The 27,777-nt window shown below is 38.3% G+C and overlaps 1 protein-coding gene across 1 annotated transcript; it reads left to right on the top strand.

The window, feature by feature from the left end:
* The first annotated feature begins 221 nt into the window (after positions 1-221).
* ttc17 (tetratricopeptide repeat domain 17) lies at positions 222-25,835 on the top strand. The gene is made up of 25 exons (XM_039654403.2): positions 222-460; positions 812-901; positions 1,035-1,204; positions 1,308-1,419; positions 1,514-1,645; positions 4,114-4,223; positions 4,393-4,540; positions 4,724-4,863; positions 6,373-6,533; positions 6,739-6,851; positions 7,112-7,258; positions 9,222-9,337; positions 9,783-9,933; positions 10,102-10,173; positions 11,151-11,375; positions 13,151-13,337; positions 13,992-14,123; positions 15,849-16,111; positions 16,197-16,347; positions 16,833-16,953; positions 17,057-17,216; positions 17,331-17,414; positions 18,956-19,075; positions 24,386-24,529; positions 24,643-25,835. Exons 1-25 carry the CDS (start codon positions 293-295, stop codon positions 24,772-24,774), a joined length of 3,549 nt encoding a protein of 1,182 aa, XP_039510337.2. The 5' UTR covers positions 222-292; the 3' UTR covers positions 24,775-25,835.
* Positions 25,836-27,777: the final 1,942 nt, after the last annotated feature.

Consider the following 27,777-nt stretch of genomic DNA (forward strand, 5'->3'; position numbering starts at 1 on the left):
TTAAAATATGCTTCCAAAATTTGTATGGTTAGGTTGTACATGCAATTATTAATGGTAGTCTTAAGTAGGTTATACTTGACCTTAAACGTTTTACCTGAATAAAATAACATTTTTCATGTTTATTTATTTGATTGTAATGGTGAAATATTCTTTAATAATTGTGAAATAAATAAATAAATAAATTGTCGACTTTTTAGGTCATGCGGAGAGGCGGAGTCACTCTGTAACCCGGAAGCAGATTGAGGTGAATGACGCGAACCAGTTTAGGGTCGAATGGACAGACGGTAGAAATATGGCGGGTGTCAAAAGCAATAGCTTAGGCAATCATTCCAGTAATAAAATCTTTTGGAGACCGTCCGTACGAGGACCGGCGTTCATTTTTATCTGTGTACTGTTGGCCGAGCCCGGGCGAGCTACGACGCACTGGGTGGTGACGGAGGACGGCAAAATCCAACAGCAGGTAAGCAACTGTGTCGTGTTTAATCACTCCATCACTATCTAGATCATATTTACAAGATAAGAAAGACGAGAGAGCCTCAACATTGACTTTCTGATCTGATTGTTACCAACTAACACTGCTTTATACAGCTGTCAGGCAGATGCGTGCGTTGACAGCTGTCGTCTGCTGCTTATCATGATATCACAGCGCTCTCTTGTGCACTGATTCAATACTGTTCAAATCATCAGCTTGTTTTGGCTTTCTGATGTCATATAACCTGTGATATATTATCTATCAGGTAACGTTAGTGACTCTTGCTCTAAAGCATGTGTGTGCATTGATTTTGCCTTTCACACACTCTTTCGTTTTCAGGTGGACTCCCCTCTTAACTTGAAACATCCCCACCATTTAGTTCTTTTCATGCAACAAGAGACTCGTGTGAACTACCTCAAGAAGTTAGAGGTGATGTTAAGTCTCACATTCAACAGCCTAAAAGGATCTTTTATAATGTGCCGTGTCTTGAAGAAGACCGCTCTAAAGTAAACACGCTTCCTTAAACTATTAGCCTGACAGTGAATTATTGTACATTTTGCAGAAGCAACTAGTTGCTCAGAAGATTCATATTGAAGAGAACGAGGACCGGGATACTGGTTTAGAGCAGCGGCATTACAAAGAAGATGCTGACTGTGTCACAGCTAAGGTTCCTCTGGGAGACTTGGATCTCTATGATGGCACTTTTATATCCCTGGAAAGCAAAGACATTAAGTAAGTGTTTGCTTATGGAGTAAATATGTTTCCTCTGGGTTTTTTTTAATGTAATGAACATTTCAGTCTTCGTTATCACATACACCATTCCGTTTTTTTCTAGTCCAGCGGATTTTTTGGATCAGATGTCACCTCTACCTACAGACCTGGAAAAACCTGACTGCACAAAAATTCTCGATCTCCCTTACAGCATTCATGCATTTCAGCACCTCAGGGTGAGTCTTTTAAGCTGCACCTTTACAAATATCTTTCTTTTATTCTCTCACTTGTACCCTTATTGTCTTTGTTACTCTGGTTATTCTCTCTAAGGGTGTCCAAGAGAAGGTAAACCTAACATCACCCTTGCTTTCAAAGGATGACCCAATCTTTGCCTCCCTGCCTCTCAAGCTGGGGCAGAGTATGGATGAGGTTGGGCATCAGATACACCAAGCCCTACTAAAAGTAAGTTGTTTTTCTTGATTTATATAATCGTCTGGGTTTCCACAATCATAGGAATAATATAGTACAGTTATAATACAGTTATAATTTCTAAGCCTGGAAAAGTCTGGAATTTTTGGTCCCACTTTATATTAGGTGTCTTTTGACTAGTTTTCACTTAGCGGTACAATATGTTTCGGGTCGGTGAACCATGATCCGGCTAGCGTTTCCATCCCATCGCCAACAGTACCATTACTTGATAGGCATGGTGTTTGCCGCAAAGAAGCGATCATTTCCGCGCGAAGAAGAAAGCGACATTGTAAACAACAATGGATCACATACAGCATATCTTGTTTTTGCTTCTTCTCGGCATGTTAGTCACAAGAAACAAGCGCCGGCATTAGGCGTTTCTCAATACCAAGTAGCCTACGTAAAGAACGACTCCCGAGGACGCGAGTCCAGTAACAGCGCGTTCCATTAGCAGAACAAGCACACATTATAAGCATTATAAGCACACATGTGGTTCAGGCAATGCATAGCCTATTGATTATATTCACTGCATTTATGTACAGTTGCCAAGATTTATAACAAAACTAAATATAAAACACAACCCTGCCTCTTTTCGTTTAAATTTATAAAAAATATTAAACATATTCCAGGCAATATGTGCATTGGTACAGATGATCTTGTAATAAAATTTAAAAAATGACAAAACTCAACCCTATCTCTTTTTATATTAAATTTCATTTTTATCAATAATAGCCATTATAAAATAAAAGTAAAAGGTTCAAAAAGCTATGCAGTAAAGCTTTAATAACATAAAGCAAACAATTCAGTCAAATATACAAATTCAGCGCTCAAATAGATGAAACTTCACTTAGCCTTCTGCCAAAACGATTGACCAGGGAACAAATTATAGATTCATGAGACCAAAGATAGCCTGTTAAGTCTATACAAGACGAATTATATCTCATGTTTAACCACTACAGAGACGTCAGAGTCAGCAGTAAACATCAGAACGACTAGCCGAGGAAAGGCTCTTCCAGGCGGGGTGCACGAGCGCTGAGCAATCGGTGATTGTTTGGAATGGATCTCAGTCAAATTATCATAAATCTATAAATAAACCACAGATTTGAGCTTTAAAAAAACTACATTCTCACCTGAAAAACTCTTAAAAATACATTACGTGACACAATAACTGTAGTATTATATTTCAACTGTATTATAAAATGGCGCTTCTAATGCCCTTGTAGCACGTGCAAATGATGATACTCGAGCAATCAACGTTCTGCAATGAGTCTAGCTCCACCTTTTAGTACCCTTTCACTGTGCTAGGTACCCCAACGGAAGGGTACCCAAAAAGTGGTATGGTACGGTTCGGCTTTTTGGTAACATTCAAAACTTTTGACAGTGGAAACGCAAATGTACTGTACCGTACCACTCAGTGGAAACAAGCCAAAACTACTATGTACTAACACTGAAATTAAATATTTGATACAATTAAATTGTGTACATACATGTTTTAATATTATACTTATATTTAAAAAAACATCTGCATGTAATTAAAATGAACTGCTGTAATTAATTTATGTAAATACATATAGCCTAATTACACTGTTGACCTTTCCTTACCATTTAATACAACCTTAAACTTGCCCATACCATCAAACATGTCCTTAAACTTACCCTTATCCCACCTCAATAGCAGCTAAAGTTTTTTTGCAATTCAATATGTAGTTTGTACTTAATTTTTGATGGAAGTGCATAGTGGTTAAGGACACCTAATAAAAGTGTGACCAAATTTTCTGAGTGACTGGACATTTTTGTTATGTTCTCCTCTTATATAATATGATTATTCTGCTTAAGATGCAAGCAGTATCAATATGCGGGAATGAGGGAAGCAGCCTTTGTGACACAAAACTAATAGTTTCTTTTGGCTGTGGTTCTCAACTGGTTTCCCATGTGGACCCACATTTTCCCATGGTCATTAAGCCGCGACCTAGATTTTTAAGAATTTAAACCAAGAAAATGTATTTCTCAAAATTGGTACACACACCGTCCCACTTTAATTAACATACACATAAATTGTAGGAGTATCACTAACACTGATAAAATAGAAAAAGAAAACATTTTAATTAACATTAAATTATAATGATGTGATGCTCTTGTAGTGTTTGAAATAATTCATTTTGTTTTATTTATTTAGACGAAATAGTAGACCATTCAATATTGGCCATTTATCAGCCTGCTATTTGCTTTATTGAAGACATTAATAAAAAAAATAATTGTTTTAAATTACTTATTCTTCGGATTGTACTCATAACTGGTGAAGTAATTGAAATGCATTAGTGTAAACTGGAATCTCTTAATTTTTCACTATGGTGCAGTTTTCCCCTCTATGATTACAGGTGTTAAAGTTTCACATATAACAGCAGAAGTCACTGAAATGGTCATTCCTGAAGATTAATGATGACTTTCTTTTCTTTTTCAAGAATTCCTCTTCATGGGTGCTTTATAACTTGGCCTCTTTCTATTGGCGGATAAAGAATGAACCCAGGCGAACTGTGGATTGTGTGGTCCGTGCCCTCCATTTTTCTCCAAGGTAACTGGAAATGACACATGGATACAAATGCCAGATGTATTGCGTGCATAGCGTACCAACAGTGAAATTGGTCTCTTGCCACCTGCACAAAGAACTACACAAGTTGTGTCATCTTGTTTTGCATAAATTTTCATGTATTTCCACTTTTTTTTGTTTTGTTTTTTTGCAGGCAGCACAAAGACATTGCTCTTGTCAATATGGCGAACGTACTTCACCAAGCACACTTCTCAGCTGACGCAGCCATCCTTGCCCATGCGGCTCTGGATCTCACCACAGATCTGCTAACCAGCCATTACACCCTGGGCAACATTTACGCTGTGAGTGCTGCATTGTGATGAAGAGAATACCCGTTTTTAAACTTCCTCATAATCCAATCTATGCTCACACTTTCTGCTGGGCAGGAAATGGCAGTTTTGGTTAAGTATCTGATTTCCTTGTTATGTATCAAATGACACTCAGTTCCTTTTGCATATCTCTCCTTTCTCCTGTGTCTGTGGTAGATGTTGGGGGAGTATAATCACTCGGTGCTGTGCTATGAGCAGGCCCTGCAGGCTCAGCCAGGCTTTGAACAGGCCCTGAGGAGGAAACATGCCGTCTTATGTCAGCAAAAGCTGGAGCAGCGGCTTGAGGCTCAGCACCGGTAACTTTTGTTTTCGCATGGACTGTCACTCTTTTTCTATGCAATCTCATTAGTAAAACCGTCAGAGTATGAAGTAGCCTTGTTCCTGCTAATGAGTCGCTCCCCATACACTCTTTTTATAATGAGAAATTGATTTTCAATAGGGGATCCGTGACTTCTAGTGTTGTACTGTAGGTCTCAAACCACTATAATATATAATCTATATAAATTAAAAATGTAATCCACCGGGCTTCTGTGTTGGTAATATTCCTTTACATTCTATTGAATTAAAAAGAAATCATCTGATTTTAATGAGAAAACATTACCTAACAAATCTGAAGACTCCCTGTACATTGCTACAATGCAAATGTCCTAAACATTTAAATGGTTTAAAATGTGCTATTGGTAACTTTTTCACTCTTCTAAAGCATTAAATATGTTTTCAGATATTTAGTAAACTTGCTGAGTTCACATACTCGTTTATCTGGAAAAACGCTTCTACAGCCATTCGTTTTACTTTGAAATGGGCTTTCTGTGTCGGAATGTTTGTGTGATCTCGCCCACTGCCAGTTCACCCAATAGTATTTCAACACCCCGGGATGCCAGTTGGCAGGAAACACCGTGTATTGCAGCCAGCAAACAAACTGGGTCAGAGATTGTAGATTCTACCCAACCTAAAAAGCCTCGGTGTCCATCTAAAAATCTCTATGAATGAGAGCATATTAAAACGTGGATAAATCAACTCATAAACTTAGCGTGTAAGTCTCCTCGGCTTTCATTGTTAATTGCGCTCGTTCCTGTTGCGTGTCCTCAAACTGGGAACAGGCGTGAACACCAAGTCTGAGGAAGAGGGGGCAGGGAAACGATGGTCTCTGATATTTTTTTCTTTGGACTCTGGTCATTCTTACAGACTGTACCTTAACTTTAATTTGCTTAAAGTAGGGAATTTTCCCCACTTATTAAAAAGTTCATTCATTTTCATTTTACAGTAGCGAATATCATATCTTCTGATGGACGAGACGCCTCAACATTTGTATTACGAATGTCAAAATGATTCTTCTGAAATCCGAATACAGATTTTTGCTTTGTAAGGCTTGTGCATACTGCTTAATTCGCCTTGTGAAGTTATTCACTGTGGTTATGTAGATGTTGTGTTGTATATTATACTGTTTTTATTTGTATATTAACTGTAAAAAACATAGTTTTCAATAACAGCATGTATTTTGAAGCAGTAAAGATAGTGATGTAAACATTGGTTAGATGAAAAATTAGCTCAATATATACAAATAACATTCATTGAGCATAAAGTTTCTCATAGACTTTGTCTTACAAAATAAGATCCGTATTTGGTTGCAATATTGACACAATGTTCTTGTTTCTGTCAATATTTTGGTAGTTACAACAAATAAACAGAATAAAATGACTAGTGTTCTGCATTTCTTTCTCACAAGGAAGGGAGCACAAATAATAAAAAAAAAAAATACTGCAAGTGTGAAATGAAAACACAATGTTCTTTCACTGTTTGTGCAGGTCTTTGCAACGCACCCTGAATGAACTGAAGGAGTACCAGAAGCAACACGATCATTACCTGCGGCAGCAGGAGATGCTGGACAAGCACAAGCTCATTCAGGAGGAGCAAATCCTGAGAAACATCATTCACGAGACCCAGATGGCTAAAGAAGCACAACTTGGTTAGACTGCATATCTTCACCTTTCAGCTCCATTCAAACAGTTTCTGTTACATAGACCCTCAAACTCAAGGTCCTGTATAAGATTGTGCAATATACCGGATAAACAAGTTTCGCAAGCCTGCCAAAAATTGTTGACTCCAGGTTTATTGTCTCTCTTTGTTGCTCACATGAATGTGCATAAGAGGTATGTGATGTTTTGTTTCAGGAAATCACCAAATGTGTCATATGGGCCAGCAGAAGTTCACCCTGCACTGCCCTTTTGATTTGCCTGTACGGTATCATCGTGGAGAAGTGTTTGAAAATGTACACTACATTCAGGTGAGACTGAAAACTTACTGATGTAATGTTGGTTGCAACTTCTGGTTCACTTGGACTTAAATAGTGAGCAGTTTTTTTACTCTTAAACATCACCACTGCACAGCTGTCATTCTCAACCTTTTTGGTGTCTGATTAGCTGAAACAAACTTGTTTGTAAAACGTTTATAAAAAGTTTTATGAAGGCAATATCTCCTGCTTGTGTGACATTGCTTTAGATGTCAGTCATCTCATTCTCTGACATGTTGTGTGTGTGTTTGTAGTTCGGTGAGGAGGTGTCAATAGCCAACAGTGTTGCTCTGGTGTCCGAGTTGAGTGTGAATGAGAGTCACAGTCCTCAGCAGTCCTACACTGTGTCCTTAGGACGGGAACCTGCAGCTCACTGGGACAAGAAGATCACCTCTACTGATGTAAGATCTGATGGAAGTTTGAATGAAAGATGAAAATTATGTGAAATGGGTTTAAAAATGGTCAAGAATTATGGATACTGTACATACATACACCGTATACAGTGAGTACATGTGTGTGTATATGCTGTCACTTTACGTACGAAAATCGATTGCACAATTAATCGGATCAACCAACACAAGTATCGAAAACGAAAATAGGGAATTGATTTTTAACGGCCTTCTCTCCGTTATAGATCTGCTCGTCACGACACGCACGCACCGTACGCGCGGCAAATGTGTTTTCGTTCAGTATTCAGAAAGTCTCATGCATACAGATACAGATTCGGGCTCAAGGCTACAATCGCCTATGTAGGCAAAATTTGTTTGACCTTTCTAAACATGAGCATAGCCATGTTGAAGCCTGCAGTAATGCTTTTCATTGATGTTATTGCAGTCCAATCTGCTTATTGTTTTTCGAGAATGTTGCACTCCTGTTTGTCATTGTGCACGAAACTTCACACCAATAAATCATCAGAAATATTGCTGACTTGAGTTGCCCGTGGATTTGCCTATATTTGGCGTTGAAAATGGAATCGTCTTTAGACATGGAAAATCTATTTTCACAATCGACTCAATGAACACTTATGTCTCAAAAATCGATTAGGATTTTTTCACAAAAGTGACAGCCCTAATATATACCTGATCAGCCACAACATTTAAACGACTGAGAGGTAAAGTGTATTATCTTCATTATATTGTTATACAATGACATAGGGATGGGATTGATTAAGTAAATCATTGAATTTCATGTATTGGAAGCAGGAAAAATGAACTGAGTGACTTTGACAAGGGCCAAATAGTGATAGTTAGCTGGACGACTGGGACAAAGCATCTCCAAAACGGCATGTCTTGTGGGGTTTTCCCTGTATGCAGTGGCTTGTTCCAACCAAAAGTGGTGCAAGGAAGGACAACCAGTGAACTAGCGCCAAGGCGATGGGGAGCGAAGGCTAGCCTGCCTGGTCTGATCACACAGAAGACCTACTATAGCCCAAAAACATAATTTTGCCCATGATAGAAAGATGTGAGAACACACACACACACAGTGCATCGCAGTTTACTGTATATGGATCACCGTGGATCACCACAGACCAAATTCCCCAGATCTCAATCCAATCGAGCACCTGTGTGACGTGCTGGTCTGCTGGACTAACAAATCTGATCAGTAGGAGCCCCACGTCGATATCTGCTGCTAATGTATTGGTGCCAGATACCACAGCAGGACACATCAGAGGTCTTGTGGAGTCCATGCCTCTGTGAATTAGAGCTGTCTTGGCAGCACAAGGGGGTTACTTATACAAAATTGGGCAGGTTGTTTAATACTGTGGCTGAATAATCAGTGTATGTTAGAACACAATATAAAGGTGTGTTCACACTTTGTTGGAGTTACTGCAATTACATTATTCTGTATATTATATATTTTTTTCTGACTAAAAAAAATCATATCCTCCTGAACTCACGATTACAACTTCAGAGAGCTCTGGAGAAATTTCAAAGTGTCACTTGACCATTGTAACACTATGAGAAGACACTCAAAATTGTGGCAGCTTCAGCAGTAAAATGTAGTTGAGTAGTTACATGATCTCAGAATTTTTCTGTTTAACAATTCCAACAATTAGTAATGTCTTAATAATGCAAGCATAATCTGAAAAATAAACGAAAAACAGGCTACAATATAATTCAATAGCACACAGTTGGATAACTAACTAATTTCCTACTAAATAAGACAAATGAACAATAACATTTTGTGTTAATAATGTTGCCACAGAAATGCACAATTCCAGTTCTGAGGAAGTAAAGCTCAGAGTAGAGAGTCCAGCTTGTCATGTAATCTGATAATTACTGTAATTGGTGTGAAAGCACCATATGTCTGTACTGTCCTGTTTATCTAGACGTCACATTCTCTCTGGTTGTTGTGTGTGAACAGGAGAGTCAGACGGTGCTGTGGCCCAGGAGGTCTGACTGTGCACAGCGATTCCCCACGATCCCTCCTGTGCACCTACTTCCCACCTATTACCTGGTCCCTGAGTCCCGCAACTTTAAGTAAGACATGTGGAACCGTAACATGAACTCTTTTGTTACATTTCATCAGTATAAACCACAAGATCACAGACACGATGTATAGTAGCATAACCTTTCCAGATTTTACATACATTATTATGATGCTATTTTAAGGGCAGAAAGCTTAATACATTTTGGCTGGATTTTGCAGTAGCACCTCATTGCAGTACACAAGATCCAGGGGGCGGAGTCGGATCCAGATCTGAGGGGTGGAGTTGGGTTTAGGGATCAGGGGGTGGGGGTGGAGCTGGGTTGGTTTAGGTGTATGTAGAGTGGGAGGAGTTGGATCTGGATCTGACTCCTCCCCGTGGATTTCATGTTCTGCAGTGAGAACCATCTCGAATTTTGGGAGATGTAATGCAGGTCTAGTATGTTTTTATTTCTCTGAATTGTATTAATCAATGAGCTTTTTATTGTTGTTTACCAGGGCTCTGAATAACCTCTTGGACAGCAAAAGTCCTCCACCAGCAGAAAAGACACCAGACTGTAGCTTTAAAAGTCTTGTCACTGCTAGAGACCCGCTGGACTCTCTGGCCTGGGCATTGGAGAAGGAGCGGCCTGATCCACATGCTGCCGAGGTATGAGCCCGCTGTCAACACTGTCAGTGTAAAAGAAGTTCTGTACCACACCCTCAGTTTAGCTGAGCTATGTGTGCAGGACAGGTAGATGAAGCAGTGGGATATTTGGTATGTAGGAGTGTTGTGTTTTCTCAGGCGAGTCATTCTGTGTGTTTGTGTTTTGTGTAGGTCCTGCTGAAGCGCAGTGGTGGGAGGAGTTTGGAGCAAACTGGAGCACTGATTGCTCAGGCTCTGGACAAGGTAAAAGAATCAAGGTTGCATATGGCTCATGTCGAGTGCATTAGCGGTTGCACAATTCGACAATTGCAGACCAAATTACTCCATTGAAATGTACATTAAAGATTAAAAAATATTAGACTAATTGTGTAAGGACGGACAGTGTGGAGCCGTACAGACAGAACTAAAGAATCAATCAATTAAAAATGAAAATTTCAAAAGTAATAGCAATATACCCTCATGTCTTTCCACACCCATATACTGTTCATTTTGCTAAGGGTTTTTTTCTATTCAATGAGAGTTCATAGTTACTATTGACTGTTCAGCTCAAAAAAAGACAAAAATAATCACTATAAAAGCACCATAAATTACGACTTGTCGCTGTAATGTAATGTAAGTGTTCTGAAACCATGCAATACATTTATATGAGGAACAATCCCAATTTATAGCCATTATTCACTGATTATCTCTTTTACAATCTATTTTATAATGTCATTTATTCCTGTGATGCAAAGCTGAATTTTCTGCATCATTACTCTAGTCTTCAAACCTTGAAACTTGTTTTTCGGGATTCTTTTAATAATGGTACATTTAAATTAACAGGATCTATCTGAAATAAATGTTGTAACAATGTAAAAGATCACTTTTAATGTATTTATGCTGATAAAAGTATTAATTAAAAACAAAATCTAATGGTGCTTTTATAGTGCTGGTGAATTGGCCTTTTAGGAACTGAACAGCGCAAAGTCACTGTCTTGATGGGGAACATTTCAATGTGAAGAGTCTTTTAAAACATGTGTGTTCCACTGAATAAATATTGGAACCTAATGCCGGTGAGTAAATAATGACAGACGTTTCATTTTTGATTGGATTCACATCTTAGAAATTGTTAGCTGCTTATAATTTAGATTTTTCTGCAGCATTTTTAAAATAGAAATAGACATGTGACATTAAAATCAAGAGCATTAAAGAAGATCAAATGGAAAGTCTCTTTCTCACAGATGAATGGACCGCTGTGGTTGATGCAGAATGAGGCAGGTCTTTTCTGGCGTGCTAAAGGAAACGGCTCACAAGCTTTGCTGTGTCTGCGTCAGGCGCTCCATTCTTCCCCTCCTCAGCACAGAGACATGCCTCTGGTCAACACTGCCAACCTGCTGCTGCACTACGGCCTGCATGAAGAGGCTCATGATCTGCTGCAACAGGCCCTGCAGATCAACCGCTCTGAGGTACGTACTGACACTGACCTACAATGGAGACCGCTGAACACCACACCTGTTATAGTGCAGACTTTGACTTCAACCACCCACTTTACACTGTAAGTGATTACATAACTGGATTGCAGTGTAGACAGCTTGTTTACTTTATCTTATTTTGATATGCCGTCAAAGACTATAGATATACAAAGACGGTTCGCTCGTATCACAACAAATGGAGGAAAACTCCCGTGTTTCCTCTTCATCTCTAGTACATCTCTGTTTGTGGCATTGTTTGTATATAAGTCTATTTACGTCTACTTACTATTTATTTATTATATTATTTATTTTATTTCTTTCTATTTCCGTCATTGCTTGCGTTGATTTAGTGTCACATGTCAATGTGGGGGAGGAGGGGGCTACTGCACTGATATTGACTATTAGATGTGAGCAGACAGTATTGAGCAATGTATTGGAGGAAACAGCGACCATAAATGTGAAGAGAAAAATTTGCTTGTCAGATTTTCCTAGCAAGCAACCATATTTAAAAAAAAATAACCGATATATATATATATATATATATATATATGAAGAGTTCAGATGCAAAAGCCTCTAAGTGCCATTTGAAATTTTCTTCTCAAATGATCATTTTTATCAAGCTTGTATATTTAAGTTCAGTAATTTCACTTAAATTGCAATGATAATTACCTATTAATTGCCATTTAAGTGAAATTACTGAACTTAAATATACAAGTTTGATATAAATCATCATTAAAGAAGAAAATTTCAAATGGCATTTAGAGGTTTTTGCATCTGAACTCTTCATATATATATATATATATAAATAACCGCAACCCTTGATTTTATTTATTTATTTTTATACAACTTAAAGAAATGAACGAAACCAGAGATGACAAGTCCACTTGTAATAAGCAACTGTGGGCTTTTTTTTTTTTTAGATTAGTGTTGCCACCTTGTCTCCAAACTATTCAGTGAAAAAAAAGTAAAAAAAAAAAAGAAAATAAGTGCATGTGTTACTAATCGCATCTGGTGTGATGTGCGTTCACACCAGATGCGATTAGCGCGTCAAATTCGCGCCTACCGCGTGTTTGAAACTTGACCACTTTGTGTTAATTCGCACGTTAAGAATGCGAAAAACAAAAGTTTGAAGCGAAATTTAACGCGAAGAGAGGCGAAAGTTTCAAAAGTTTCGAACACCGTTGACGGCAATCTTTTGAATTTTTACGCGCGTAACGCGTCTTTGCATACGCGTCTTTACTTAACATTAAAATCATTCGCGCCTGACGCGCTATTTGTGAACGCACCATTAGGTGACCACATGCCAGTAATCTGCATAGTTAGAAAAAGTGAGTAGGGTATTCCTGCAATTCGGGAGGCTGCAGTCCTAGGACAGCGTTTCTCTAGGAACCTAATTTTAATAATTTAATATTTTTTTTTTATGTACATTCAAATTTAGAATAGCTGCTCCCGCTGGCTCTTATGTTCGTGACTTGCTTAGCTGCTTCTAGTAAGTGTGGGTAGTTGATTGTTAGCTTACCTGTGGGCATGCAGGTGTCCCTTAACTTGAATTGAAATTTAATATTTTGATACAAGTCAGAGGGCATTCATTTTTTTTGCCATTATTTTCTTTGAAATCATTCACACTTACATGTTTATTTGACAGCCCTATCATAAATGTATTTTATAAATAAATAAAAAAATGTAATGAAAGAAAATTGGATGTATGCTTTTTCTTACTTGTGACTTTTTCAGTTCAATAAGTATCTCTCTCTCTCTCTCCACACCAGCCTCACACCCTGTTAAGTCTGGTCAACGTTCACCTCTGTCAGGGTAACCTGTCTGGCGCTCTGGCAGTGTTTCGTCGGGCCCTGACTCTCACGGTTCACTGTCCGCAGTGTCGTGCCAGCCTGCCTCTAATGCGCTGTCTCCAGTTTTACCCCTTTCTTTATAATCTCCAGCACCAGTCCTGTCCATGTAAGTATCCTCCTATATAAACCCATAGGACCTGATCCAAGAGTTTTCCCCCTGGACAGCTACCCCCCTTCACCTCTCTCCATCACTTACTCCTTCCTTCTCCCTGATGTTGGAACTTCAACGGCAGAGCGCTCCGAACTCTTTTTATAGCCCAGGCACTGTAATCTTTGAGCCAATTTTAGACTCTTTACCATTGCATCTTCTATTCTGGGTTTGCTCCATTCCCTGCTCCCCTTTTCTCTTCTCCTCTGCATCCTGTGCTGCTCCCCTTCTCTAGCTCAGCTCTCTCTCCCCTGGCACTCATCTGAGCGAGAGACACTTTGAAATAGCGAAATCGTGTCCTCAATAATTCAGGGCACTGAAAATAGCACAGGCTTTATTTAGATGCCGCTGCACTCTGCAGACAAAATTAACTCATTGTCCTCTTCTCATTTGGGGGAACTCTGAACTATCGATTTAGGGATTCATTTGGCGACCCCCTTCTGAACTAACACTCTTGTTTATTCACAGTCCAAATGATAAAAATGTGTCCAAGTGTCCTGTTTTTCTACCTTTTGTTACTTTTTTTCTATAAATAATGCAGTTATATTGATTGAATGCATGTTAAGCAACACGTGAGCTAAAGTGTGTGTGTGTGTGTGTGTGTGTGTGTAGCTGGCTCTGGCTGTGAGGCAGAGGAAGACTCTGAGCTGGAGGACTGGGACTCAGGCAGCAGCGGCAGGCAGGAGGCCTGGGACACTGATGCCATGCCTGTTTCTGCTTTAGAAGACTCTCTCCTCTTTGAGAGTAAGATTAATAATGGAGCTTATGTTGCTTCTTTCTTTGTGTTTGATGTTCACATAAGATGCAGTGGACTCCATGCAACAGTATAAGACCACTAGCAAAACAATTGTTATTTAGCATTTTTGTAAATTAGTAAAAAAAAAAAAAAATATGAAGAGTTCAGATGCAAAAGCCTCTAAGTGCCATTTGAAATTTTTTTCTAGAATGATCATTTTTATCAAGCTTGTATATTTAAGTTCAGTGATTTCACTTAAATGGCGATGATAATTACCTATTAATTGTTATTTAAGTGAAATTACTGAACTTAAATATACAAGTTTGATAAAAATCATCATTAAAGAAGAAAATTTCTAATGGCATTTAGAGGCTTTTGCATCTGAACTCTTCATATATATATATATATATATATATGTGTGTGTGTGTGTACAATATATACTCTCTCTCTCTCTCTCTCTCTCTCTATATATATATATATATATATATATTACAAATTATGATATTAGCATAACAGCTTAAGTGCGTTCACATGCTCATTGTCACAAATGTATTTATTCCTTTAGTAACTTATGAATAGCAATGAATCTTAAATATCTCCTATTCGTTTTTATGTTGTGGTATTTCTTTTTGACATTGTTCAAAATCCTAAATCTCTCTTTCCAGGTTAAAATTGATTGTGTAAATTGATGTCAAATAAGTCCATTGTCTATTATCAATAGTGTAGAGATGTAAGAAGCACTACACAAAAGTCATGTTCAAACCAAGCAGCTTATTGTTCACATTTGCTCAACCAACTTGAACACGTTGGATTAAATATTTGGGGAAATTTTGCGCTCACATGAAATTCATGTTCTTGAGGATTCCTGTTAAAATGCCTGGTATGTCCACTAAACTTCATTACAAAATAAATGTGACTGCATCTTTAGGGTCTTAAATTGGCTCTGTGCAGGAAAGGATAGCACCATAGTAAGCATACTATATCTGTGAAATGTTTGGCTTTCTCAACTAATTAATTATTTTATCAGAAATCAAGAGACTACCTCTAGAGACTGCATTGAAACATTTAAATGTGATTTTCAAGCAAAAAAAACAACAGAATCTCTTAAGCTGCATTTAAACGCATAGGAAATGTAAACATGGAACTTGGTGTAATAATTTTGCAACAATTTTCTCCATGCTTTATGGACATTTTACTCGAGATTCCATTTGCATGGTCTTTTGACCGAAAGCTTCGTTATTAATTTTGCTTTAAGGATTTAAGTGTGCGGACGGTTTATTATATAGAGATTTCTAGTCTTGTCTGTCTGGCACCTTTTTTATCGTGAGTGCTGTGAAACTCCTTCAATACTCGAGATTCAATTTAAAAGTGTGAAAAAAAAGTCTGAGATGGTAACTGTCCTGTCCTTGATAAATTAAACATGCACTGTTGTGAGGTCATGTGATACAGCAGTATAGTACACTACTATTTTAAAAATGTATGGATGCATAATTTATACTATTTCATATTTCATGCTGTTTCACTTACTATTTTTAAACAATAGCTGGTAGCTGACACATGGTGTACAGTGGTGTTTTATGGTGTTTCATTTATCACATTGCTGATGTCAATATACATGGAAATAAATGAATTAAATCATCTGAATAAGGACTTCTGCTTAACTCTTGATTCTAATACAGTGTGCTTCTAAACAACAGCTTTCCTCTTACTTTTTATTCTCTCGTCTTGTGCAGAGGTGGTGGTGGACAGTAACGGCTCAGGGGAGGCGAGTGGGCAGGAGAGAGGCCGAGAGCAAAAGGCCGAGGGGGTGGAGGAAGAGGAACAGGACTGGCGTCTGAGAGAGGAGCTGATAGGAGCGTTTGAGGGGGCTCTGGACATGAACGGGAAGACAGGGGACCTACGGGGTATCCGCGTGCTGAAAAACGACAGGGTCATGGGGGCAAGAGGGGGAGGACCCTGCTTTGGCAACTGTGAGGATGATGAGGGAGCTGAATGGGTACGTCTGTCTGTTGAAAAGTCCAAGAACGTTTTGCATTCGAAATTGAAGTGAATTTGATTCCTGTTCTTGTCTATCTTTTCAGATAACATTCCAGGTGAAACGTGTGAAAAAGCCCAAAACCGATACCTCAGAGGGTTGGGTGGGAGATGGAGATGTTCGTCAGAGTGAACCGACATCAAGTAACTCCATCCTTGAGATCAGTGGGCCCACAATCCCCTCACCTGGACCCTCAGGTGCTGAGAATGAACTGAGAATGCTTTGACTATCAACGCAGAGCAGTGCTATTATAGTATTATTTAGATACAATTATAGTGTTTATTCATATTTTGAGTATTTTTATATTTTATACTGATATTCTTGTTTTGTTTTTAATATTTCTGTTTAGCTTTGTTTTTTAGTACTTTCACTTCAGCTTAAATTTCAGTCAGGTGTCTTAAAATCATATTTGTTAACAAAAAACCTTTTTTTCTTGATAAGATTAAAAAAAAAAATCTTAAACTTAAAACGTTAACACAAAATATACAAATATTAGATGATCTTAAAATCTTAAACTTAAAACATAAATATTAAAAGTGTTGCCTTGGAAACCAATTGTTCCGAGTTTCCAAGGCAACACTTTTAATATTTATGTTTTAAGTTTAAGATTTTAAGATCATCTAATATTTGTATATTTTGTGGCAAAAGCTATTGTTACAACATTAATGTTTTGTGTTCATAGAGCGATGGAAGGACTACAGCAGCCTGGGTTGGCCCGGTCCTGAGGAATGTCAGCGCACGCGTCGTGTGGACCTCACAACTGTGGCTAGTACCTGGTTGGCTGTGTCTGCCAAGAACATAGAGTAGGATATCATTCCTCGGGTCATTCTGTACTCTTAAAACACAATTGGGATGCTTTCAGAGTTGGCTCTTTTCCACTAACATATGATTCTGAACTCCTCACAGTATCACAGAGCATATAGATTTTGCCACTCCACTTCAGGAACCTGCGGTGGAGCCTGTGTGCAATGCCAACCTCCCTGCCAGTATGCACACACTGGACCATCTGAGTGGTGTGGCCAACCGTGGAGGCATTCACTATACTGGAGAGAGTCAGCTCAGAGAGGTGCTTTTTTCCTCCTGTTTACATCCGAGACTGATTCTGCTGATCTGAAAGCTTCTGATGTTTTTGGATGGCTGTCTTGTCTTGTCTTGCCTCACTCTTGTTCTTCTGTTACAGGTGTTGCAGAATCTGGGAAAAGATAAATTTCCCTCACTGTCTTTTGAACAAGTGGGAACACGTATTGCTAAGGTGTTGGAAAAGGTATGACACAGAGTGTTGTCTGATATGGGAATGTAACCAAGTGCGGTCACATGCACTTTAAAAGTTGCTTTTAGCTGGATTAAAACTATTTGTTTTTTTTATAATGTCATGTAAATGCTTTAAGCCATATTCACACTGGATTAGCATTACCTGGTGACCTCTTGTCATTTGTAATAATTGTGGATGTCTGTGATCTTAATCCCATGCGAATCGTTATTTATTTAGCGAATTGTTATTTGTACTTTTTGCGAATCGGCATATCTGTGATTTGGCAGGGTCGTATATAATTTTTTCAAGGTTTTTGTTTCCTGTGCCCCTTTTTATACATCTTTCGCGAAGAATGGAGGCTGTGTTGGAGTGTTTTGATATTAATTTGGGTTCTGGGTCATAGCGTTAAACCTACACCACAACTACACAATTTGCAGAAAGATAAGGTTGAAAATCATCAGAAGAGTGAAAAACAAAAAGAATGATTAGATGGAAATGAATGACATGTTATAGCAGCAGCATGCGGTAAGGAACATTTATTCTTTTTATGATGTGTCATACAGCTAGACCTATAACGACAAGACATTTCCAAGCAATAGCCTATCGCCATCATATCCGAGAGATAAGTCAGTAAATTCGAGTAAAAAAATCACAGCCTTCGCTTATCCCATGCGAATGCACCACATGAAATTCAGATATGGGTGGGTAATTTTTACATCACACGAGGTCCCCAGATAATACTAATCCAGTGCGAATAGGGCTTTAGTCTGAATGATGAATGATACACTGCCATTCAAAAATTTGAGTTTGGTAAGATTTTGTAATATTTTGGTTACCAAGGCTGCATTTATTTAAAATAATGGAGTATAATTACAATTTATAATTTAATTTAACATATTTTATAAAACATAAACATTTAATAAAACATTTATTAAACATATAAAACATCTATTTAAAAATTTGATTTTAACATTTGATTTGTTCCTTTGATGCAAAGCTGAATTTTTAGCATCATTACTCCAGTCTTCAGTGTCACATGATCCTTTAGAAATCATTCTATTATGATGATTTGGTGCCCAAGAATCATTTATTATTATTAATGTCAAAAACAGTGTTGTGCTGCTTAATTTTTGTGTGTGTGTGTTTGTGTGGAAATAGTGTTAGATTTTTTTCAGGATTCTTTGATGAATAGAAAGTTCAAAAGAACATGATTTATTCTAAATCTTTAATCTGTAACATGATAAATGTCTTTGCTCTTCAAAATTAAATTCTTTAAAAAAAAAGAAAATCTTACTGACCCCAATCTTATGTACAGTAGTATAGATAAAGTGGCTTGGTTTTTATCCCTCATGTATAATCTGACAAAAATTGTCCTTACAAAAAAACAGGACAGTAGCTCAACTGTGCAAAAAATATGTAATTTTTTTTTCAGGTAAATATATTTCATGACTGTTTGTATATCTAGCTCAGAACAACTCAATGGAAAGTGTATCAGTGAAAAAAGTGATCGATTCTGTTATATTTCGTGATCTGGTTGTTTGTATATCCATCAGAATCAGACGTCCTGGGTTCTGTCCAGCATGGCAGCATTGTACTGGAGGGTGAAAGGTCAGGGAAAGAGAGCCATCGACTGCCTCCGCCAGGCTCTCAACTACGCTCCTCACCAAATGAAGGTACTGCTCATTCACTTACTATTAAGGCCCTGACATACAGCTCGTCAAACCGAACTTTCCAGAATGGTTAGCTCTGACTGGTAGTTTGCACCTTCAAACTACCATTGGTCCATAGCGATTATCAGGGGCGGCTCGCCCATAGAGGGCGCTGTGGCGCCGCCCTCCCTCCGACCTGTCTGTCTGTTTTTTTAATATATATTATAATTTATCATTTTGAAAAATAATCTGTGTTAATTATATGCTAATAATGGTTTTACTTTGAAAGGTGTTTTGAACTCACCAGAATGATATTTGCATTCACTTTCGTTACTTTTATCATGTTGGTGTAGTAGTATAGCCAATAGGCTGTCTTCTCAGGGCGCCAGTTCGCTCAGCCCCACAGTGCTGGAATTTAAGCCAATGGTTCCCCGGTTGCTATGCAAAAAAGTTTATATTTCGCCAATCAGCGTCGTCAAATTTTATGGTTTGGGGGCGCTGAAAATATCGCCCACAGTATCAGATTAGGGGAGTGCACCGTGCACGCGCACCACGGGAAATTTTTTTACCTCAGATGAGAGCAGAATGGCAGCGCCAGTGACGTCGAGTGGAAATAATGTAAAGTTAGTCGTGGGAATTGACCTGTCTGTCTCTGTCACTCACACACACACACACATAAACACTGTTTCACACACGTTTGATATTAAAATAGTTATAGGAATATTAATACCTGTGTGTTTGCTTTGTTTTTTGATGTTTTTAAGTTCTGAGCTAGATTACTGTGTTTCATACTAGTTAAAATCAACTTTCTTCTCATACTTGGGTGTTACCCTCAAGAATGTTGTCCCATCCTCTCTTTCAGAGCCTTTTCTCTCTCTCTTTCTCTAGTATCAACACATTGTTATCCATTATCCAATTGTCAATTTGTCAAAAATATGTAGTCTACAGCTGGGGATTGATTAAACTAGATTGTTGTATTACCTATTATTTTTTGTATTACCTATATTATAATTTATCAATATTAAGCGTTTGCACTTTTTCTGTCAGCACACAGAGCATAATTAACATGCAACTTGTTCATTATCATTAACTGTCAAACTGTTATTATTATTATTGTATTATTTGACCATTGTTATTGACTGGTTTAAGTTATTTTATTGGTATAGGTAAGGGCATGGCCTAAGGCCTAAAATGCACCAGAATGCAGGAAATCACATCTACTAAATTCAAAATTTTCAGGGGGGGGGACCCCCAGACCCCCCTGTTATTCAGCCCCCCCTCCAATATTTTTCACCAGCCGCCACTGGCGATTATGTAATGGGTAGGTGTGCTCTGTGTTCTGCTACCCATCCGAAGCCCGACAGGTCCCGCAGGTCAGCTTAATGTTTCATGAATAGCTTCGGGTTTGGTTTTGAAATCAAGAAAAACTAAATATATTAAGGTTTGCATGGTGTGTGCTTTGTTGTGGGCAAAAGAGCATGGGAGCACATTTATATTTAGGCTAATAATTTATATATTAGCAAAACAGTTTTTTTTTTTTTTTTTTTTTTTGCATGTGCCCCAGTTCTCACGTGCTCTAAGACATTTGTTCATCTTTAGAACACAAATTAAGATATTTTTGATTAAATCTGAGAGCTGGATCACTCCTCCACAGGCTTCTAAGGGATTGAAACTTGCCGGCCCAGGAAAGTTAGTAAAAACATCCTTAAAATAGTCCAAGTGATTAAAATTGAGCCACTGTATGTCTTTAACTTTTCTCATTCGGCAAGTTTTGATCCCTTAGAACGTACTCGGTTACTAACGTAACCTCGATTCACTCTAGAAGAGGGACCGAGTACTGCGTAATATCTTGCGCTAGGGGAAAACCCTCTTTTCCATGAGATATTGAAGCCAAAAATTATCCTTAATTTTTAATTAATGTAAAATGCGTTATAAAGGTCTCTATTGCACCATTGCTCAATAGTCTCACTATTTCGGCTCGAAGTAGATGGGCTACTTCAGTGGTCACCGTAGATTCGGCACGCGCCGTGTAACGGCGGGAACATCGAGTGAATTGTAGCGCATAGCCTTTTTTTATAGTGTTCAGCACCAATTCCGATACCCTGGGATGCCGTGCCCACGCGTTTACATGAAAAGCTAGGGGTAGAATGAGATCTGGGCTCTGGTCGCAACATAGTGGTGACAAGGGAGCTCTGTTGTGCTGTAACGTTAACACTGTGTTTGCAGTGACTGAGGCGGGGGGCCGCACTCAATTCCCTTATAGCAGTTTGCTGCCGTGGGGTTTAACATGTCTGTGAGTGAATGTGGGCGCGGGACAGCGGCACATTTACTGCACTGAAAACACAGTCGGCCTGGGACTGTATGTGTGTTGGTTTCATTTTTACAGTTTCGGTGAAAGTCTGGCCACGGTAAGACTTAAACACCGTCGTTTTCCTAGGAGGGCTAGGAAGATTTTGAGGCCTCGAGCTTGATCTCAATCTTTGGCCGGGCCTTGCGGAGGGCGGCGGCGAACAGAGCGGGAGTGGGGTCTCTGTTCCTGGGCCAATCACTCAACCACTTCATGAACATAGGTTACGCAAACTACATCTCTTAGTTGGATAAAGAAAACCAACGTTATTAATAAAGCTTTGATGGGTGACGATTGTAATGAAGGTAAAGGCAATTATATTGACATACAGCAGTCGTACATTAGGCGCCCAAGTCCATCATTACTGATGCGGAAAAAAAAGTGAATGTACGCTCTCGACTCACTGATCGCTTTAACTTTGTATCTCTGCATAAACACAGTTCAATATATTTGCGTAGTTGTCATTATTACTGTTCTGTGGGTGTTTTATAACAAATGCTCTCCGAAGAAATTTGCGAGGATCAGTGTGATGTTTACGTACACATAGGACATTAGACGCTTCAAACATAGACTCGATTGTTTGATCTATCAGAGGAATTGTTCACTGATAACATCGACCAGCCTTCAGATCCCTGAGTTTCCACACATTCAGGATGTTTTTATTTTTCATTCGTATGGACTTGCAGTATTGATTCGGAGAGGAAGGGGGGTCTTGGAGTCTATGGAGGAGTGATCCAGCTCTCAGATTTAATCAAAAATATCTTAATTTGTGTTCTGAAGATGAACGAACGTCTTATGAGGTTGGAACAACATGAGGGTGAGTAAATACTAACAGAATTTTCTTTTTGGGGTGAACTAACCCTTTAACTATGAGTGTGATAAGACAAAAAAAATAATTATAATAATAAGAGAGAACTATTTACAATGCAAATTTATGCAGGGAAAGCTGCACTGCAACATATTTCACCGAAAAGGTAAAATATTCAGCAGACACAGTCACTTCTCGTGTTTGCTGGATAAGAGGTGAGCCAGGGGATTGCACAAAATTAGACATAAAGATCTAAAATTACTGCACAATAATGAATGTGTGGAGTGACTGAGTGTAAACTGAGCACAGCGCCGTCGCACATCAAGTAGCTGCCATCTCTAGAAATCAGAGCTTTGTCAAGAGTAGGTTACTATTTTCAACAACTATAAAACACATTTATACTATTTAATATGTGTATTTAAATGTTTAAAACATTGTATGATATTATACATGATTGAGTGCAAACTATATGAATTAAATGAAATCAAATCGCTGTCTCTGTGCATTTCTCTAAATCAAATGCTGTGCCCCAATTTACATACTATCCATCCTAAATAGTAGAATTAGTGTGTCCCAAATTGTAGAATGTTGAAATGAGTTTTCCAAAGATACTCCGGTTAGAATTCGAAGTGCAGATCAGTACACACTTTAACCACTAATATTGCCCACAACCCATTGCGAATCAGATGAGGATTCAATGAGAACTACAAACACGAATAAAATGTGTTCAGTAAAACTAAAAACATGGCCGGTGTGCGAGTCCGACGGTTAAGTAGAGAGCTTTAGATAAAGAGGTTCGAGTGATTTAATGGTCCGTATCTAACCTGACGAAAATATATTTATTCAATGTTATCTACATTATATTTCATCTGCAACAGCATTGTGAACTTTTGTAAAGATAAGTTTGGTCATTAACTTTTTAATGCATCATTATGCAATATTCTCTGCATGAAAGACTGCCGGGGTTCAGTCTTAAAATGTAACAGTACTGGTCGGGTCGGGTCAAACGATCTTGGTGTCGGCCCATGTTCGGACTTCAGTTTAAAGCCTGTGCGGACCTCTACTCTGTGGCTCCACCTTTTTTCAATTGGAAACATTCCGGTTCATATATTCTGTTGATCTGTTCAGTTTGTTGAGGTCTTGACGTCCATGAGTAAAAACCAAGCGGCAACATTCTAATCTGAAAGATGAAGCCTACCCGGAAGTGCGAAAAACTGCAATACATCTCAAATCCGCTAGAGGCCGAGCAAATGTCCATACACGTCATGTTAAAATATCCGTTTTCACAGCATAAATTCATGTTTACAGTTTGGTCCCGTGGACTTTTATTGTAATCTTCAATATGTTCTGCGTGCCTGACAACTGTGAGGGGGGTGAATTTTTTTTTCTAACTCGTTAGTTTAGATCATATTTAGATATAAAATGTATGACATTGACAATAAGGGCGGTTAACTTTGATTGACAGCTGATAACGGGCTGCGCCGAGTGAATTTGACGTCTCGGCCATGATCTGAGTGACACAACACATCATACCACCTCTGTATCCTTTCTGAAACTTTTGTATTTTTTTTCCCAAGATTTTCCAGTACCCCCCATAAACAGCCTCAAACCCGTTCCTCAGAGAGTCTATGGGTGACGTCACAGATGCTTTGTCCATATTTTTTACAGTCTATGGACATGAACATAATGGAGAGTTGCTTTATAGTAGGAATTGAAGTCGTAATTCTAATTAAAAGAGACCCCGACACTTTTTTTCATGTTTAATATTGTAAAGCTGCTTGATTTTAAGCAATCTATTGTATGAAGTGTGACTGTATATAAATAAATTTAATGTGATCTGGCAAGGGCTGAATTACAGGACTTGTACAAATATTTCTACATCGCTGTGATCGGATGCTTTCTAAACTTCTGTTTTCTTGCCACTGTTATTTTGTTGTGCGTTTATTTTGTTATTGAGAGAAAAGCGCGCAGCACATATTTACATATTCATCTAAATGCTCTCTGCAGTGTTGGGATGTTCGCTAACAGTATATTCCTAGAGATATTTCAAAATTATTTTTACACCAAAGTGAAAAAACTAAAAAAGAACTTCGCCGTGAGTGTATCGAGGCCTTTGCAGTCTCAGAAAGTTATTTTCCATTGGTTGGCTTGACATAAATATTTATTCTTTATCTGTTAGGATGTGCCTCTCATCAGCCTTGCCAACATCTTCCAAAATGCGAGGCTATGGGGGGACGCCCTGACTGTGGCACGCATGGCAGTGGAAATTGCTCCTCACTTTGTTGTTAATCATTTTACTCTGGCAAACGTCTACATAGCTATGGTCAGTATTTATTTATTTATTTCATTTTTTTGAGACCTACTATTATGAAGTATTTTGGTGAAGTTAAATGATGACTGTTTTTTCCAATAAATACTTAAATGATTTCTTCATAGGAGGAGTTTGAGAAGGCCATGCATTGGTATGAGTCGACTCTAAAACTCCAGCCAGAATTTGGGCCAGCCAAAGACCGTCTGCGTACCATCCAGTGCTACCTCCTCTCCAAGAGGGACCGGCGAGCTCCCTGAAAACACACACACACACACACACACACACACACACACATATATAACTTGAACATGCTCCTTAATCTTAGATATCAGTGAGGAACAGAGTGTTTGTCTATTTGTTGTCTTAATTTCATGTTTAAACCATACCATTACTGTCTATAAGGTTGACTTTCAATTGAGCAATGAAAACGGTTTAATTTTTTCAGATATTTAAGAAAATTTTATAATGTTATATGGCTTAAGGGTTGTTTGATTCTTTTACTTTTTAGTGAAACATCCTGATATTTCTAAAAAGGGATATTTTTTCTGGGGTTGAGAGTCAACATGGAATGTGCCAGACTTTATTTGAATGCTATTTTTTTTTTTTTGCAATAATACAATGAATCTTTTAGTCCCACCATATCCATAAGTCTCTCTCTCTCAGCAATAGCTGCTAGGTATATAAAGGGTGTCTTAAAATGTTTTTTCAGAATACAGATTGTTAAAAGAAACACTATAATCCTTTCTTTTACACATCCAATTAGTTATTGCTAATGTTAACAATTCAGACCATTACCTCTTGCTGTTATCTAGGCTTGTATACTCAGAGGATTTCCTTGTATCTGCCATCAAAGCAGGCTGAAGCATCTTGTATGTCCTCCTGTTGCTTTTTTAGCTAAAATATCCACTACTGCAAACATGTGGAGAGGAGAGTTTCCCCTGATCGTTTACTGCACTGCTTTCAAACTACTGTTATAGCTGACATGGAAACAATCTTTAACGTTCAGGCTGAAGACAGAGCCATTGGCAATATTTAAACTAAGCAAAAGATCAATAACAATGTGGTTTGTGTTTTTAACAGCATATTTATTGTCGTTTTTTTTTTTTTTTTTTTAAGAGACCTTCAATACAAAGATTTTGCTCAACGTTATATAATACACTTCCAATCACTTTACTTTTCACAGCTGAGCTGTTGACTCTTAAGTTTTGAACTGTATTGTTCTATGTATAATAATTGGAAAGTCAAGATTTTTTTTTTTTTTGGTCCATAGTCTACAATATGTGAAAGCATCAAAAATTAAATTGGAAATGGACACAAGCTTTTTAAAGACATGTTTATGATTGTTTTCCAATTAATGACCTAAATTAAACTTGAATCACACATTCAGTATTGTTAAGCAAAAAATAATATCATTGTGTCCCCTGTAAAGCGTTTACCCCAGCAACCTTGTGAATGGGTCACATTATAAAATGTTTCACCCCATCAGCCAACCCCTTGAAAATTTCTAGCTTTAAATTAATAAAAAGCGCTGTTGGGATGCAGGATGGATATATTGTAATTATGTTTTGACTTTTTAATATGATTGCAGGGCAGGCTAATTTTTAACATTGAAAACTAAACGTTTATGCTATCCCGAGTTTGACCACAAGGTGGCTGTGAAACCTCATAACACTACATAAAAACATGCATGACTATAAACATACTGATAGGTTATTTTTGATGCGTACTACTAGGTGTACTATTAACAACTTAAAAAAATCATCTTAATCCATGGTAAAGAATTGCTATTTAAAATGTCAATAACAAGAATATAGCTGCGAGCAGCGATGGCGGGCCCAAGCCGGTGGCACCGCAACCCCGGTTCCTTTAGTTACCTAAAGGCACCGGGGTGGCGGTGTCGCAGGCTTTAGCCCTTTCATGATTAAATGAAATGTTAAAACAGCTTGCCATACTCTATCTGTCGTTTCGACTAGTCACAATTACATTACAGATATATTAAATGATAATACAAACTATTCAAAATGTAATTAAGACTAGTCACTTTTGTCAAAAGGTGGCGTGTTGATATCTACAATGTTAATTCCAGATAGGCAAACTTAGCTTTTAAATGTTGAAAGGGCTTGCCTTATAGGGACGTACAGTAGGCTCAGAGAGAGGCTCACCATATTCAAACCAAAATATCTGACTTCCTCTTGATCCAAACTAATGACTATGAATTAGAAAGTTGTCCGGCTTGAGGAGTAAAATGTATATACCGATTTTTGTAACTGTAGATAAAACTAACAACGCCACTTTTGTCAAAAGGTGGCGCTATTTAGTCCCTGCACCATGCCCGTTTCTGAAACTTTGCACATGTCTACTGGCTAATAAATGTGATGTGTCTGTTGATTTTCATGCAATTTCAAGCATGCTAAGAGTCTCAAAAGCATCCTAAAATAATTTCAAAGTTTGATGCGTTGCCACGGCAACAGTATCAGATATATCAAGAATCCATTCTCAGTTCTTCATCTGCCATGTATTTACATTATACAGATGAAGTTTGAAGCAAATCGGGTCAAAATAAAAGGATGATATCAAAGCATTTTGAAAGTGACACACTTCCTGCTGCCAGTTGGTGGCGCTATAACTTTGACTCACAATAGTCACATCCATGTAATCAGCCTCTTACAGTGAACACACTGCTGAAGTTTCATCAAGATCAGTTAATGTATGCTGAAGTTATAACACACTTCCTGTTTCACGTTTCTCGCCATAATTTTGTTTCCTCGCCATGGCCAAACCGTTCGAGATATCAAAAATCCCCTCGCAAACTTTCATCCTCAATGCCTTGACTTCATGCTGACCGAGTTTCGTGCCGTGTGTTTGAATTCTCTAGGAGGAGTATTGCACATTCCATTGCGAGCGTTTTACAAACAAACCTCAATAGCCGACTTCCTGTTTGGCTGGGGTAAAAAGTAAGAGCGCGAGGTATAGATGAAACGATGAGATCAACATGTGTACCGAGTTTCATATTATTACATGCAAGCGTGTTTGATTTTTGGACCAAGTGTTCGGACCCCGTTCCAGGGGGCGCTGTCTAGCCCCCCTGCCAAGCCCGGGTACCATCTTCAGCCCGGCTCTGATGGCTGTGGGATCTGACCTGTGTGCAAAGTTTCAAGAGTTTTCAAACCCGTTAAGGGCCCCAAAAGCCGCTAAGAGTCTCAAAATCATAAAAAAAAAGAATTTTAAAGTTTGATGCGTTGCCACGGCAACAGTATCAA

The sequence above is a fragment of the Pimephales promelas genome, chromosome 1 (genome assembly GCF_988280905.1).
Source record: "Pimephales promelas chromosome 1, fPimPro1.hap1.1, whole genome shotgun sequence".
Taxonomy (NCBI): Eukaryota; Metazoa; Chordata; class Actinopteri; order Cypriniformes; family Leuciscidae; genus Pimephales; species Pimephales promelas.